Source organism: Grampus griseus (assembly GCF_964374135.1).
Source record: "Grampus griseus genome assembly, chromosome: 8".
NCBI lineage: Eukaryota > Metazoa > Chordata > Mammalia > Artiodactyla > Delphinidae > Grampus > Grampus griseus.
Window position 1 is genome coordinate 99457440 of NC_139002.1, and position 15602 is coordinate 99473041.

General features: G+C 49.0%; 1 protein-coding gene across 1 annotated transcript in view; it reads left to right on the plus strand.

The window, feature by feature from the left end:
• DTX4 (deltex E3 ubiquitin ligase 4) overlaps positions 1-11293 on the plus strand; it is a gene marked incomplete at both ends in the record, with an annotated part of 30329 nt that extends 19036 nt beyond the window's left edge. Inside the window, 4 exons of the mRNA XM_082659490.1 lie at positions 549-701; positions 2814-2975; positions 7813-7902; positions 11060-11293. Coding sequence (XP_082515616.1) covers positions 549-701; positions 2814-2975; positions 7813-7902; positions 11060-11293 — 639 coding nt within the window. The remainder of the gene's footprint in view (positions 1-548; positions 702-2813; positions 2976-7812; positions 7903-11059) is intronic.
• Between the last annotated feature and the right edge of the window lie 4309 nt (positions 11294-15602).

A 15602-nucleotide genomic window follows, 5' to 3' on the forward strand; every position in this document is an offset into this window, starting at 1 on the left:
ACAAAGGCCAAGATGCTGCTAAACTCCCTACAATGCCCAGGAAGGCCCAGGACAGCACCCACAGCAAAGAATGATCTGGCCCCGAATGTCAATGGTGCCAAGGTTGAGAAATCCTGTTGTAGACTTATTTAAGCAGCAGCCTCTCCAGGACGCTTCAAATACAATTCCTTTACAGATGTTCCATTTAAGTAAAGCTTGTCGGTGAGTCTCTCAGCAAGCATTGATTTCCGCCACAAGCCACTGAAGGATACCAAGGAGGGACGGTCAGTCACAGCCCCCAAGGAGGTTATCATTCTGTTGGCCAGCCCAAATGAACATGTACCACCACCAGGAATCGTTTCAGGAATTTCCCTGTGGTGCAGAGCAGGGCAGAATTCTATTTCGATTCCCAAAGGCATGTTTACCCTGGTTTGTGGGCTTTCTATAAGAGGAGAAGAGAGAGCTCACCTGACCTCCGAGATCACGCGGGAACCACCTTGGAGACGCTTAGGCCTCCTAGGCTGATTGAGAGCTGATGTCCTCTTTCCTCTCTCCCCTCCCACCCCCAGGACTGCACCATCTGTATGGAGCGCCTCACAGCCCCCTCAGGCTACAAGGGGCCACAGCCGACGGTCAAGCCTGACCTAGTGGGTAAGCTGTCCAGATGCGGCCACATCTACCACATCTACTGCCTGGTCGCCATGTACAACAACGGCAACAAGGTTAGTGCCAGCCCGTGGGGCTGCTGCCACCTCCCACGGGGGCCCTGGGGTGCGAGGGCGTGGAGGCCGTATTGGAGTGGCACGCAGGTGGTTTGGGGAGTCTCAGAGGCATCCCAGGGCAGCAGGAGTGATGAACTTGGTTGTTCTCAGCAGGATCAGTTTTCCACGAAATTATGATGTTGGTAAAATCTATCTTTACCTTCCTTTTGGTCTATGCTACCCGATTCTCCCCCTGTATCCACACTGAGTGGTGGTCTGAAAGGTATAGACTTCTGTCCCTGAGAGTCCCGGGGGGGAGTGGTCCATGATGATGGGCCAGGGGTTAGTATCCAGTCATACTGGCATGGATGTATTTCCCATCACCCTTCCTTCTCCCAGGGCTAGTGATTTTCAGTTACAATTCATTTTCGGTGGACAATTTCAAAACACCTTTCACCGCCCCTTCAAAAGCACTGAAGATTTTATCAAGGTATAACTGGAAGTCCCTTAGGGTCCTAGTTCGAGGAGGGGAAGGCTGTCCGTGATGCTTGTCTTGTCCAAGAGAGCCGGTTTCCAGGAATATGGGAGTGTCCTCAGATGATAACTCTCTGCTTACAATGCCTAAGCCATTGAGTTTTCTCACGTTCTCTCCCATGCCTGGAAGAACCTTCATTCCCCATCTGCATGAATTTGAATTCTACTCATTTCTCCAGGCCCAGCTTGGATTGCCTCAGAGTCTGAGATTTTTGTGATATCCTCCAACCGCTTATTCACCCAAAAAAATGTTTGGCTTTCAGAAGCTGCTCTGTACTTCTCTTGCTGTGGGAAAAGAGTAAAGGCAGCAGACCTAAGCTCAAACCCTGGCTCAGTGGCCAAATGGCCTTGGGCAAGATTTTCAACCTCCCGGACATTTCATTTTCCATCTGGAAAATGGAGATAAAACAATCCCTACTTTATAGGGTGCTGTCAGCATTGTTATTCAAATTAGTATCTCCTTTGTATTATGGCTGTATGTTTTTTCCCTTCATCCTAATATAGCCCTGTGGTTGAAATTCCCGAAGGGCTGATCTTGGGATCTCTCTCTGTCTCAGAGAGCTCAATTATTCGTGAACCACGTGTGTCTGTATCCCTTGCCCAATTTCCTGACCCTAAGACAAAAGGTTTCATCGGGATTTGGCACTTGAAGAGGTTATTTTGGGTTTAAAGAGGTTTCTTAGAAGATGTATTCCCTTTTTTGATAACTGTGTTCAAGAATAATCTAGGACTCTTGCGTTTATTTCCGTGGTGCTTCAAAAATGTTGAAGACACTATCCTTTATTCTCTTTTGCACTAATACTTTGAAGCATGCAGTTTTTATCTTCCTAACAGAGAAGCGGGGTGAAAAGGCCCAGAGAGAATTTATTGGATGGAGTGATTCATCCAAGGTCACGAAGCAAGTTAAGGCCAGAACAGAGAGTGGGACCCTGGCCTTGGATTCCCATCCTTTGATAACACGGAGTAACTTCCATTGCCCTGAATACAAGTTGTCCCTTTAAATAAGTAGAGTTTGAATGGAAACGTCCTTAAATAGCCCCGCAGAGGATCCCAGTCTTCCCCGCGGAGATCTGGATGTCCTGGAGAGCTCTGGTCCCCTCTGTGTGACAGCACTTTGTACACATGTTGTTTCCTGCCCACGCTTTCCTTCTCCTCACTCCCTTTCTTTTTGCAAGCTGGGAACAGGATTTACTGTCCAGGCTGTCTCCCAAGCTCTCCTCCTATCCTTCCAGAAGACACGTCACCAGGTCCCGCTGTGAAAGCACGACCCCTCACGTCACTGTACCCAGAGTCCCCCACCATCCCCCCATCAGAGTCCTGAGATGCAGGGCAAAGCCCGGTCTCCTTATGAAGGATGGGGTCTCTCTTACATGTCCCTTAGCGTGGAGCATGGGGTTGGTGTGGAAGTTTCCTCCTCTTATTTTGGAGAAAGCTTCAGCTTTCAATGGCCTCAGTGGCCAAGCAGGGGGGCAACTCAGGTCTGTTACTCATTTGGGTGCATTTTGCCCCTGACCCCAGCCCTTTACCTCTGGTACCTTTTGGGGTTGTGTGGGAAGGTCATTACTAAAACTGTTTCCTATTCTGACCTTGTCTCTTCAGGACGGGAGTTTGCAGTGTCCAACCTGTAAGACCATTTATGGGGTGAAGACAGGCACCCAGCCTCCAGGGAAGATGGAGTACCACCTCATTCCCCACTCTCTGCCTGGCCACCCAGACTGCAAGACCATCCGAATCATCTACAGCATCCCCCCTGGCATTCAGGTGAGCCCACCTTAGCCACTGGCTTTTATCATTTAAAGTTCAAATGTTTGCAGGTAAATGTTTGTCTTCAGTCCATTCAAGCTACTGTAACAAACAAACAAGAAACCCCACAGACTGGATGACTTTTAAACAACAGAACTTTATTTCTCACTGTTCTGGAGGCTGAGAAGTTCAAGGTTGAGATGCCAGCAGATTCAGTGTCTGGTGGCAGCCCGCCTCCTGGTTTGTACACCGTCTTCTTACTGTGTCCTCACGTGGCAGAAGGGACGAGCAGCCTCTCTGGCATCTCTTTTATAAGGATACTGATCCCATTCGTGATGGCTTCACCTTCATAACCTAATCACCCACCAAGGGACCCCACACACCTCCTAATACCATCACATTGGGGATTAGATTTCAACATAATAATTTATGGGGGGGGGACCCAGACTTTCAGTCTACAGCTCTCCACCCGTGGCTTCCCCAAATTCATGTCCTTCCTGCACACAAAATACATTCATTCCATCCCAATAGCCCCCAAGTCTTAACACATTCCAGCACCCACTTTAAAGTTTCAGTCCAAAGTCTTATCTAAATATCATCTACATTAGATAGGGTGAGACTCAAGGTAGAATTCATTCTGAGGCCAATTCCTCTCCAGCTGTGAACCTGTGAAACAAAACAATTTATGTGGTGTTGTCTCACCAGACACTGAATCAGCCGACACCTTGATCTGGAACTTTCCAGACTCTAGAACTGTGAAAAATGAATTTCTGTTGTTTACAAACCACCCAGTTTATGTTATTTTCTTATAGCAGCCAGAGCTGCTAACACAATGTTATGCTATGAAAAGTCTCCTTCCCACTCTGGTCCCCTGTCTACCCAGTCTCACCCTCCCCGACTCTCTGCCACTGTTCTCACTTTCTTATGTATCCTTTCAGGGTTCTTTGTGCATTTGCGACAAAGATTTCATCCACTCCTCCCATCTTCACACAAAGGGTGACATATCAGACATATTGCTCTGCACCCTGCACTCTCTTTCTTTTTTTTATAGATCTTTATTGGAGTATAACTGCTTCACAATGCTGTGCTAGTTTCTGTCGTACAACAAAGTGAATCAGCCGTATGCGTACACATGTCCCTAGGTCCCCTCCCTCTTGAGCCTCCCTCCCATCCTCCCCAGCCCACCCCTCTAGGTCGTGGAAGCACCGAGCTGATCTCCCTATGTTGCTGCTTCCCACATGTACCACAATGTTCATTGCAACACTATTTACCATAGCCAGGACGTGGACGCACCCTGCATTTTCAATGAACAATATAGTCTGTAGATCTTTCCATGTCAGTATAGAGAGAACTTCCACATTCTTTCTTAGCTTTGCATAATCATCCCTTGTATAAATGTACCATAATTTATATTCAGCCATTTCCATTTGATGGGCACATGGATTGTTTCCAATCTTTTGCTACAACAAAATGCTGTCATGAATAACCCTGCACGCATGTGAGTATATCTGTAGAATAATTTTCTAGAAGTGGATTTTTTTTTTTGTCAAATGGTATTTGCATTTGTAATTTGATAGATAATCCTTGACTTTTGTGGACATTTCTTGTGATTCTTCAAAAGACAGCCCTAAGGAACAAATTGAACAATTTTCCTGGCAGTAAACACAAACGTGTCCCTTCCTTCACACGTTGAAGCTTTTTCTAGATGTTTAGGGTGTTCACTGGATTCATTTATTTTACAAATATTTATTAGTTTACCTTCCTTTCCTCCTTCCTCCTTGCCTTCCTCCATTTTGTCTGTTTAACACACATTTGAGTGTGGACAGGGGACCAGGCGTGTTCTAGATGCTAGAGAAAGAATGGTGAGCTAAACAGACAGAGTCCTTGCTTCCCTGAAGTCCCCCTTCTAGTGACATAAGGAAGAAATAAAACAGGGAGATGTAATAGTCTGTAAAAAATTGAATTCAAAAACATGGTTCTTCTTTGAAGGACATGTCAACCTGTCAGGCAGAAATAAATACACATCACTAAACTATAGAGTAAACACTGATGTGCGCCACTGATACAAGCTGTGGGAAGCAGGACGGACAGACAACACAGGGCTTCAAAGTCTGACAGGACCTGGCTTCCAATTCCTGGCTGATTCCTCCTGAGCTGGTGATCTGGGGACCTTGACCACTTGACCTTCCTGAGCCCTGTTGCTTTATCTGCACATCCGGGAAGCTAATGTGCGGGGGTTTTGTAAAGATGGGTGATCATGTTTATATGTGCATATTGTGGTCCAGGGTACAGAACCAAGGTGCTCAGTACCTGATCTCCATCATTAATGAGTATCTTACATGTCAGGGTAAGGAAGAAGGCCTACGTCTGTCCGTCTGGGAGGGTTGGAGGAGACTTTCTGGGGGCAGGGTACTCACTAGTAGAGGAAAGACATGAAGAAATGGAGGAGAGTGTTTTTAGTTGGAGGACACAACAGAGTTGCCAAGGGAGAGAAAGAGGGGGTGTGGAAGGCCCATAAGGAAGAGTTTAATTTGGGTTAAGATTTGCCAAAGTAGGTGACAGGAGGAGGGAGTAAGGAGGATGTGAGAGAGCGGGCAGAGAAGGGGGACTGTGGCCAGGTCAGGAGGCCTTCAACACCAGGGTGAAGGCTGTCGGTTCTCCTTGACAGGCTGGTGGCGGGGCGTCCCTCAAGGTGGTCGAGCGTTGGTTAGGATTATGGAAAGTCGTGTGATTGGGAAGCTGCTTTAGGAAGGCCAGTCTGGCAAAAGAGTCGGGGGTGACCTGACAGACCAGTTAGGAGACCACTGTGATAATTTAGCTTCCAGTCATGAAAAAGGGAGGGGCCGGGACCAGGGAGATATGATTGGATGTGAGGGCAAGTGAGACTTCTGGGTTGATTCTAGGGCTGCCAGGGAGGGTATAATAGGGCCAAGAATGAGAGTACGGGAGTCCCGAGAAACAGCCAATGGCCTCGGAGGGAAGTAGGACAGACTGACGTGGGCAACGTCGGGGTGGGGCAACCACTTTGGAGGATGTTCTTTGTTCCCGGACTCCAGGACCAAAGAACGGGGAGCCTGCACTAGGGTGTAGAGGTGCCCGCCTGCTGCCTCTGGAGGTGCCATGGCTCCCCTAGGAAAGCCCAAGCTTGTGTCAAAGAAAATGCATCCGTGCACTGTCCTTACAGCCGTTCCGTAGACCACCCGTGAGAGTCGGTAGCAGAACCCTCAGGGCAAAGTCCCTTCCTGGAGACCCCAGGGACCACACAGGCTTGGGCTTTCATGAGGAGTGAGGCTCTGTAAGCTCTGCCTTCCCTGCAGACGATGATTCTCTGGGGGAGAAACTCTGAGCGGGACCAAGGCAGAGTCGTGACTGCTGAGCTTAGCACCGTGCGGGGAGCACACAGCCTTGCTGGGCTGGCCAAGCAGGTGTCTGTGTTGGCCGCATAGCAGGCAAGTCCCGGGCAGGAGAGGAGCGGGCAGAACCGTGGTGAGAATTGGCCATCAGTTGTCCAGCCTGGCTTAGAAACAGCCGTGGCCGTGGGAATGTTGTAAATGTGATTTCATGAGAATGTCAAATTCAGAACCTTCAAGTCCCGCGGCTCCCAGAAGCCACTGTTGCCTCTTTCCGTTTTCTGTGATCTTTCCCTTCTCTGAGACTCCACTGTACTCGTCATGCTGTTCAGTTTGCAAAATCATGCCTGATCCGGAACACGCTATTAAAAAAGATTGTTTTAATCCCATAATTTTTCAATCATTTTGGAACTGTCGTCCATAGTAAGAGAAAATGGAAAATCTGTGTTTTCTTGAAGTTTTGTCACTCATTCATTCATTCCTGCATTCACTCGCTCATTTGTTTGTTCAGCCAGGATGCGGTTACTGATCTACGGTGTGAGAGCTTGTACCAGGAGCTGTGTGGAATTATCAATATTATATTGGCTTCATCTAGAAGGGATTTTAAAACAGGGTTTCACAGACTCTGAGGGGGGCCAGGGGTGCTCAGAAATTGTAGACATTGTGTGTAGGGGGAAAATATGTGCATTGTTACTGGGAGAAAATCCCTCATTTTTCATGAGCTTCTCAAAGGGACCTGCAGACCAATCTGAACCCTGATTAGGAAGCCTTGTTTTTGGCTAAATTCTGCTTCAATTTCTTTCCCACCTGGTGGCTTGAGACCGCTTGCTTAATAGGGGTATTGGATGATGACAGTTGAAACGTCAGAAGAGTTTTAGTCGTGAATATGCCAACGTATATTGTTAAATAAGACAACAAACCAAAACCCATGAGGACGAAGGAGAAAATCCCCAAGAATCATTCAGATGATTCTGATCGCACGGCTCTTGGCTCAAAGCTCACAGGCACTTATGTTATCCTGAGTAGTTTAGAGGTTAAAAAAGTCCAGAGTATGCTTCAGGAAACCTGGGCTTACGATTTGGCAAAGCCATTACCATAACGGAAGTCATTTAACCTCTGGGGCTGCAGTTTTCCTCTTTTGTAAAACAAAAGAGCCAGAATAGATGATGATGAGGGTGATAAACAGCTGCTGAGCTCTGAACGTGCGCCTTAACATTCATAACCGTCCCACATCTTCCTTATTTAAGGGATGGGGAATTAACACCCCGAGGAAGAGCAGCTCCAACTAACACAGCTGGGAGGCAGCAGCTCTGCGTCCACAGCCAGGTCCAAGAACTCGAGTATGTGTTAAACCGCTACTCCCACCGCTGTTTGGGTCTGTTCTCTGTCTAGACTCTGCGGCCATTAGTATTCATCATTATTTGAATCAATCACAGCCTGCACCCCCTGCATCCAGAAGATTTTGAAAAATGCTCTTTGCTCTCTTTTTTTTTTTTTGCTTTCAGGGGCCAGAACACCCAAATCCTGGGAAAAGTTTCAGCGCCCGTGGCTTCCCACGACACTGTTACCTTCCAGACAGCGAGAAGGGGAGAAAGGTGAGAGCAGGTTTCAGCGAAGGGCTGGGGAATTTTCTTGTCTCTTAGGGCCTCAAGTTTGCTCCCTAAACAGAACTGGGTCTCTTGTAACTCTAGATGCCCACGTAGCAAAGTCATAGTCAAGTCAACTAGAGGTAGGATGGATATGTTTAGAATTTTATTTTTGCGGGGTGGTGGGACCTGGGCTTTTGGCTTTTTCCTCTCCTGGATTTTACTGGCAATAATTCATCTATTTTAGGATCCTTCCTCTAGAGCTTTGCTGTCTAATGGCAGATCCTGGGACCAGCACCAGTGACAAGACCTAAGAGTTTGATATAAATGCAGAACCTTAGGACCTACTTCATTTTAATAAGATCCCAAGCGATCTGACAGCGTATGAAAGCTTGAGAAGCACTGCTCTGGGGCAGGGATCTTAATTTGTGGAATTTTATTTGCTTATTTATTTTTTAATGAATACTTTGATTTTCCCCAAAAGGGTAGAGGGAAAAATCACTGGGTTTCTGGATTCTTAGTGATTCCCGGCGAGACTTCAGCGGTTCTATGAACTCTAAAATTAGAATTAAAATTTCATGTTCATTTTCCTGTGGATAAGGCCAGCAAATCATTGGATTTTCAAAACATTCCCTGATCTCAAAAGTGAAGAGAACCGTTGATTTATTGAACAAGAGGTGTGCCTTTGTTAGCTTTCTCTAGGTCACGCTGCGTAACAAACAACCCCTAAATCTCAGTGGCTTCCTTCAACCACTGTTTATTTCTCATGTACTTTGCATGTGAGTGGCTGTGTCTCAGTTGCTGCTGTGGGTCAGCTTTCATCTGCTCCATGTGGCTTCCTGTTCTGGAATCCAGGTCAAAGGAGCAGCCCTTCCGTGGCCCATCCCCTTCCCATGGAATGAGGCAGATTCCCAAGAGAGAATCCAAGCAGGAGTGTACAATCCCATTAAAGCTGCTCCTGGAAGCTTGTTACTCCCACTCACCTTTCATAGGCCCCAGCAAGTCACGGACAAGCCAGACAAGGAGCTGGTGCCCTGCCTACAGGGAGACCCCTTGGCAAAGAGTGTGGCTCATAGCAAAGAGTGTGGCTGTAGTCTCTCAGAGGGGAAGAATCAGATAGTTCGGGACCATAAGAGAATCAACCATGTCATCCTGAAGAGGTGCCCAGTTCAGTGTCCCCAGATTAGGAGGCAGGGCCAGTCCTGATACCTGTTCACCCTGAAAAGCCACGTCTCTACGCTCGAGATCTACAGCTCCAACTGCTGGCTAAAGCTGGCTAAACGTCTCCACCATCAAGTCCTGCCGTCAAAATTAGAATCCTCTTGCCGAGAGCTGCTCCTCTGCCAGGCCTCCCTCTTCATGTTAATGACATACTCTGCATCCCTGGGACCAAACTGGACACAGAACATCTCGGACTCTGGCCCTGAACCACAGATTTCTCCCTGCACCGCCCTCCAAACCGCTTGCATCCTTTTCTAATCCTGCCACCGCCAACCTAGTTATCTGTCACCAGAATAGTAATCCTGAAACACAGTTTCTGGCATCACTCTCCTTGCTTAACTGAAATAAAGCGAGAGAAAACAATACAAAATTGTTAGGATGGCTTTCCCTTCCTTCTTCACAAGGACAATCTTCTCTGCTTGATATACAAGACCTACTACAGTGTGGGTCCCCTCTCGCCAATTCCTCACCCTTATCCCTCCTGTCTGCCGTTCCCCGATGCTAACCTTGGGCTCCTTTGCAGAGCAAAGTAATAAGAGCGTGGGCTTTGGAGCCAGACGAGCCTGGGTTCAAATCCTAGTTCTGCCGTTTACCAGCTGTGGGAACTGACGTGAAGTTGACTTAATCTATAAAAGAATGGTGATCGCTTCTAGCTGTACGGACAGGATGTTGTAAGAATTAAATGAAGGTCGCGTTTGTAACATGCCCAGCGTGGTGGCAGCAATCTCAATTATCCGTGCCTTGGATGACATGTGTTTCCAGTGTCTCTACGTCCTACTCTATTAATATACCTCATATCCTCCCCTCTCTCTGAGATCAGCTCAGAAGCAGCCTCCTCCGTGAAATCTATACTGACCCCCACCTGAGAGTCAACAGAGACATGACTGAGAGCAGGGATGGGAAAGTCAAGCAGTCCTGAAGCCAAGGCCCCCTCTGGCACTTTCTAGCTGTGATCAAGGCAAATCTTTTGTCTTCTGAGCCTGTTTCCTCTTCTGCAGAGAAGGGATAATGAGTATCCTGTCTTGGCCAATTATTATAACCATTACATGACCCAGTGCCTGGCATTAGTAAGTAAACACTCAGGAAATGGTAACTCTTAGTTTCAGAGCCTGCTACTCTTATTACTATTAAGATTCCCCACCTCCAGCTCGCACCGTGGTTATAGTCATTCAGTTTTGAACCCAGTGCATTTTAATCGGGTGCCTTCTTCATGCTGGTCAGGGTGTCAGGCATTCATCTTAACAAAGATTTTTCTAATGCAGCTGAATTAGAACATTCTGCAAGCCCTAACACCTCTCTGAGGCTCACCTATAAAACAGAGATAATATTAGTACCTGCCAGACCTGCCTCAAAGGGTGGCTGTGAGGATCAGATGAGAAAATAAATATGAAATAGCCTGGAAGAGGTCAAAACGCTTCCACCATGTCCCTGGAGAGATATTCCACAACTTTAGCTGTGGATCAATTAATACCACATTCAGGTGGTGGTGATGGCGGTGGGGGAGGGCATAGCTCAGAAGATCTCAGATCATAAGTGCCTTGGATGCCTAGATCCCAGCTTTTAAAATGCAGCTATGATGCTCGCACCTAGCATTTGTTGAGTAGGTGTGCCAAGCACTACTGTGAAAGTGCTTTTCACATAGTACTCCCTAGGTTGCGCACAACCTTCAGGGGTAAAGTGTACCATTGCCGTTTTATAAGTAAGGAAATGAAAGTTCAGAGAGGTGATGTAACTTGTCCACGGTCACACAGTTAGTCAACGACAGAGTCAAGACTTAACCTGCAGGTCCCTGACTCCATTTGCAAATCCCTTTCTATTCACTGTGCTACTTAGGGTATCACGATGCAGGAGGGGCTAGGACCTTTGGGAGGACTCTCCACTTCCCAAGGGATAGTCTTTGACCACCACCGAATGCCTGACTCTAATCTCCTGCCTTCTCTCTTAGGTCCTGAAGCTGCTGCTTGTGGCCTGGGATCGCCGTCTCATCTTTGCCATCGGTACGTCCAGCACCACGGGCGAGTCAGATACCGTCATCTGGAATGAGGTCCATCACAAGACAGAGTTTGGCTCTAATCTCACTGGCCACGGCTACCCAGATGCCAATTACCTGGATAACGTGCTGGCTGAACTGGCTGCCCAGGGCATTTCTGAGGACAGTACTGCCCAGGAGAAGGACTGAACCGGAGGGGCTTTGGGGTGGGAGAGGCCGTGGGACCACAGGTCAGGAAGTGGGGAGAGTCAAGGTGGAAGTTGGTGCCATGCCCTCCCAACTCCCTGTCTCCCCTCCTGTCCTGCCTCCACCCCCCATCCCTCCCAGCCCCAGGCTGGGGGGAGCAGTCAGAATGAATAAGGTGGTTGGTGTCATCCACAAACCTCATCCAACGCAAAGGGGACGTGGGATGAGGGTCATCCTCAGTCTGTTCCCATGGAGTTTTCGGTGCTGGGTAGGCAGGGACCCCCCTCACCCCCCTAAGCAGGGGGCGCGGGCAGCACGCTTAGGGTATGGGCACTCCTTATCCTGGCCTTGTGAAGCCGGAGGTTCATGCCTCAGCCGGTTTCTTGCTGCTTCCACTCTGCTTCGAGAGCGGAGTTTCTGCTTTTCTCTCCTCCGCTGGAGGTGAGGGGCTCTCACTGTGCAAGACTGGGGGGCAAAGTGGTGAACCGTGAAACTGCTGTGACGTCAGAAATCCGTGCCTCGGTGTACAGCAAGGAAGCACGTCTCGCCAAGAGGGTCAGGGTGGCACAGGCTCCCGGGAGCAGGCTCAGCTCTCATCATCGCCCTGGCTTCTCTGGGCCCTCCCTCCTCCTCCCACCTTTGACCTGTCCAAAGAGGCATACAGATGGATAGGCTCTGGGGTTCCTCTCTGGGGCCGCATCCCACGATGTCTCCGGCCCCTCTCTGATCAGATCCGAGCCTGCATCCAACTTAGCATCTGAACAGTCCTCAGGGAGAGGAGCCCATAGCCTTCTTCCCAACTCATCCCAGACCGGCTCAAAGATTCCATGAGTTTCATCCAGTCACTGTGAGTGGAGCCCACGCTGGGCTCTGTGCCATCTGTGTGCGTGCATATATGTGTATGTGCATGTGCGTGTGTGCGCGTGTGTGCACTGCTGGGCCAGGTTGGTGGAGGGTCCCGTCGTGTTCTCACACTCTGTTTTGCAAGATGTCAAACCCCCATTCTGATGGGGATGAAACGGCCAGGCTGGGGGCCCCTGACTTGCTTCACCCTTTGCCAGCCCATCCCATAGGAAACTTGGACCCAGAAGAAGACAGAACTATGCTTGGGAAGATGTGTAAGGTGAGGGCTGGACTGACCCCTTTGTATATCTCTTTCAAGATGAGATCTGAGCCAGACGACAAGGGCTTCACTCTGTCTCCGTGCACACTTGCTAACCAGAGCCCGGAGGTGGTGCTGGGCCCCTCACCTCCCTCGTCGATTACAGGATGACCCAGAGCGTGAGGGAGACCCTAGCCCATTCCCAGCAGGATTGGGGCCACATTAGGGTCCAGTCCAACCTGCGTCTGGGTTGTGTCCCAAGACCCTGTCTAGCCCCTCCCTGACATTCCCTTCAGCTCCCGTTAAGGAAGGGATTGTGTGTCAGGGAGGAGAGAAGGGGGACCAAGAAGGGAAACCCCACCCTCCCTTTGAAAGTGGGTTCTTTGAACTACGTGTTTGGGGGAAGTTCCTCTGGATTCTAATTTGATTTTATATACCTCACGTTTGGGGATTTGACGTATATATATGCATATATATTTCATAGTATGTGGAAGGTTTTCGATGCTAGAAAGGTGGAAACGGAAGAACCTTCGAAACTGGTATTTAAGTTAGAAGCAGAAGCCAAGCTTTTCTGAGAGCGGGCTCCGAGCTGCTTGCTCCAAACGCCTGCAGACGTTTTGACTGTCGGGTGGCCAGTGGGCTCACCTGGGTGTCACCCAGCTTCTGGGTCACGCTCCCCTCCTTTTCCAAATGGCTATAGGGGTGTTAATCGGCTCCAGCAGAGGGAGCTCTGACAGGAGGAATGGCTCCTGCTGGCTGAGTTCCAGTCTCTCTCATCAGTCATTTATCTCACCAGCAGACCAGGGCCTGAGTTCACCGCACCATGGGGCAGTTTCCTGCCACAGTGGGGAAGGAAACATCTGAACTCAACGGAAGAGACATCCCTGCAGCTTTTGATGTCACGTCCATGCCCTTTGCCAGGCTAAGGCTACGCCGTGCCAGAGATGAGCCACGTTATAAGCCTCGTACCATCCCTACCTTCAGTCAGCACCCTTGTCAAGTATCCCCTGGGTTCCTCACCCACAGGGGACGAGGAAACAGACCGAGCGTCGGCGGGTAGATAGAGCTGTGCAGTAGGAGACGGGAAAGAAAGAAGAAGGCTTTGACAACCGGCAGAGGGCCGTGGGGAGAGATTGATTTCCCTGGATCAGGAAGAAGAAGGTGTGGGTGGAGAAGGGGGCGGCCAGGAGCAGAAAGAGGATGCAGGGAACATGTAAGGCAGGCAGTGTGCCAGGGGCAATACCCCTTTGAGAGTTCATCTTCATACCTTCAAGCCTTCCCCCCCAGGGCGCTGATGGTATCGGCGCCCCGTGTCTCTTGCTCTCTAAGGATGCACAGTAGGGACTACCTCATCCTCATGCTGCTCTATTTGTGGGACCTTCTCAGAAGAAGGAATCTTCAACTTCCTTTCTAACACTGTGTCAGGCAAGGCGGGAGGCATTCCTTTGCCCTCTCTCTTGTGCCAACCGGGAAAGGTACAGTCTCGGGTTCGGTGAGAACCCCCTCCAGCAGAGGCCCTGTGCGTCCATCCCTTTGACACAGGAAGTTCTCCCAGCGGAAGCCCTGCTGTGTTCCCTGCCCCGTGCAGGGAATGTCATGCCTTTCCTTTCATGGTCTTAGCACCAGCAGCCTAGTTTCTCCCTTCCTGAGTCTCCAGGGATGACACGTGGGATTGGAGACAAACCTTGTTATATGCTCATCCCTTAAAAGATGAATTGTGTATGTGTAGTTGTGTGTGCCTTTGTGTTTTCGTCCCCCATTTGTAAAGCTTGGACTTCTCTGTGGTTTTATACTTGGTCAAAAGTGCTCGTCCTGGTATTGCACTGTTGTGGGCGTGAGAGGATTGGGGGAAGGTCCCGTGTGGTACAAGAAAGGACCCTGTCCTCTTTCCTTGTTTGTGGCCACTGACATTGATGGGGAGTGGGGAGAAGGTGGGTCTGGGAGAGGGCAGGTGAATGTCCTGTCGCAAATCATTGTTTGAAACCAGCGTCTTTTGACGTCCTTGGTGTTGCTCTGTGAGAGGACATCGCCACCTGGTGCTCATGAGGTGTATGTGCAGAACAATAAATGGTAAATGAACAACCACAAAATTGCCGTCAACCTGCTTTCTGTAGACCAGTACACCGACCTGTGAGGCATTGGGGTGACCTCCCTCAGTCCGTAAGCAACCACAAGCCCTTCCACTGAGCGGGAGAGTCCCTTTTTCTAATTTTTTCACATCTTTTCTACCCACACGTTTGACCAAGTTACCTAGCTTGATTTCTTGTTCCTCTAAAGGAACAGACCATGTGACAGGGGAAGTACGTAAGTGAAACTGTGGGGGAAAGACCGTCTTAAAAGCCATGAACGTTTGCTTCTTAAAGTTCCCTTCACCTGACTACACTATCGTGTATGTTTCAATAGTTTACAGGCTGTTGTTTTTCAAATACATGTTTAGTATTGATCATCTCGATACAAATGAGATCACAAAAATAAAACGCAATTGCAAAGCCGCCTTTGTCACCCAAATGTGTCTCTATTTCTGATCGTCTGTGGAGTGTGGTTAGTGTTTCCACAGATGCCAGCCTGAGCTAGCCGGTCAGGAAAGCAGGATTCTGAAAACGGAGCCTGTGAACCCCGCAGGGAGGTTCTGATTTGTAAAGTGAATTGATGACTGTACGCCACAGACTCCCTCATTCTGATTTCCTGTGGAGGAAGAGTCGAACAGAGTATTCCTTAAGTACACATTTGGACGCATATTTATGTGCAACGTTGTTAGAAATATAAGTTGGTGAAGTTGAGAATCCGCCTGCCGATGCAGGGGACACGGGTTCGAGCCCTGGTCTGGGAAGATCCCACATGCCGCGGAGCAACTAGGCCAGTGAGCCACAACTACTGAGCCTGCGCGTCTGGAGCCTGTGCTCCGCAACAAGAGAGGCCGCGATAGTGAGAGGCCCGCGCACCGCGATGAAGAGTGGCCCCCGCTTGCCACAATTAGAGAAAGCCCTCGCACAGAAACGAAAGACGCAACACAGCAAAAATAAATAAATTAATGAATAAACTCCTACCCCCAACATCTTCTTTAAAAAAAAAGTCTGGGAGGCTTTAGCTATACTTGGTCTCTCTGACTCAGTAATCTTCAAAGAATTCACGGGGAAGTCAGTATTGGCAGGAAAGTGGTTAGCTTGGCTGAAACATACCCACAAAACACCCAGAGCTTAAGGAGAACAT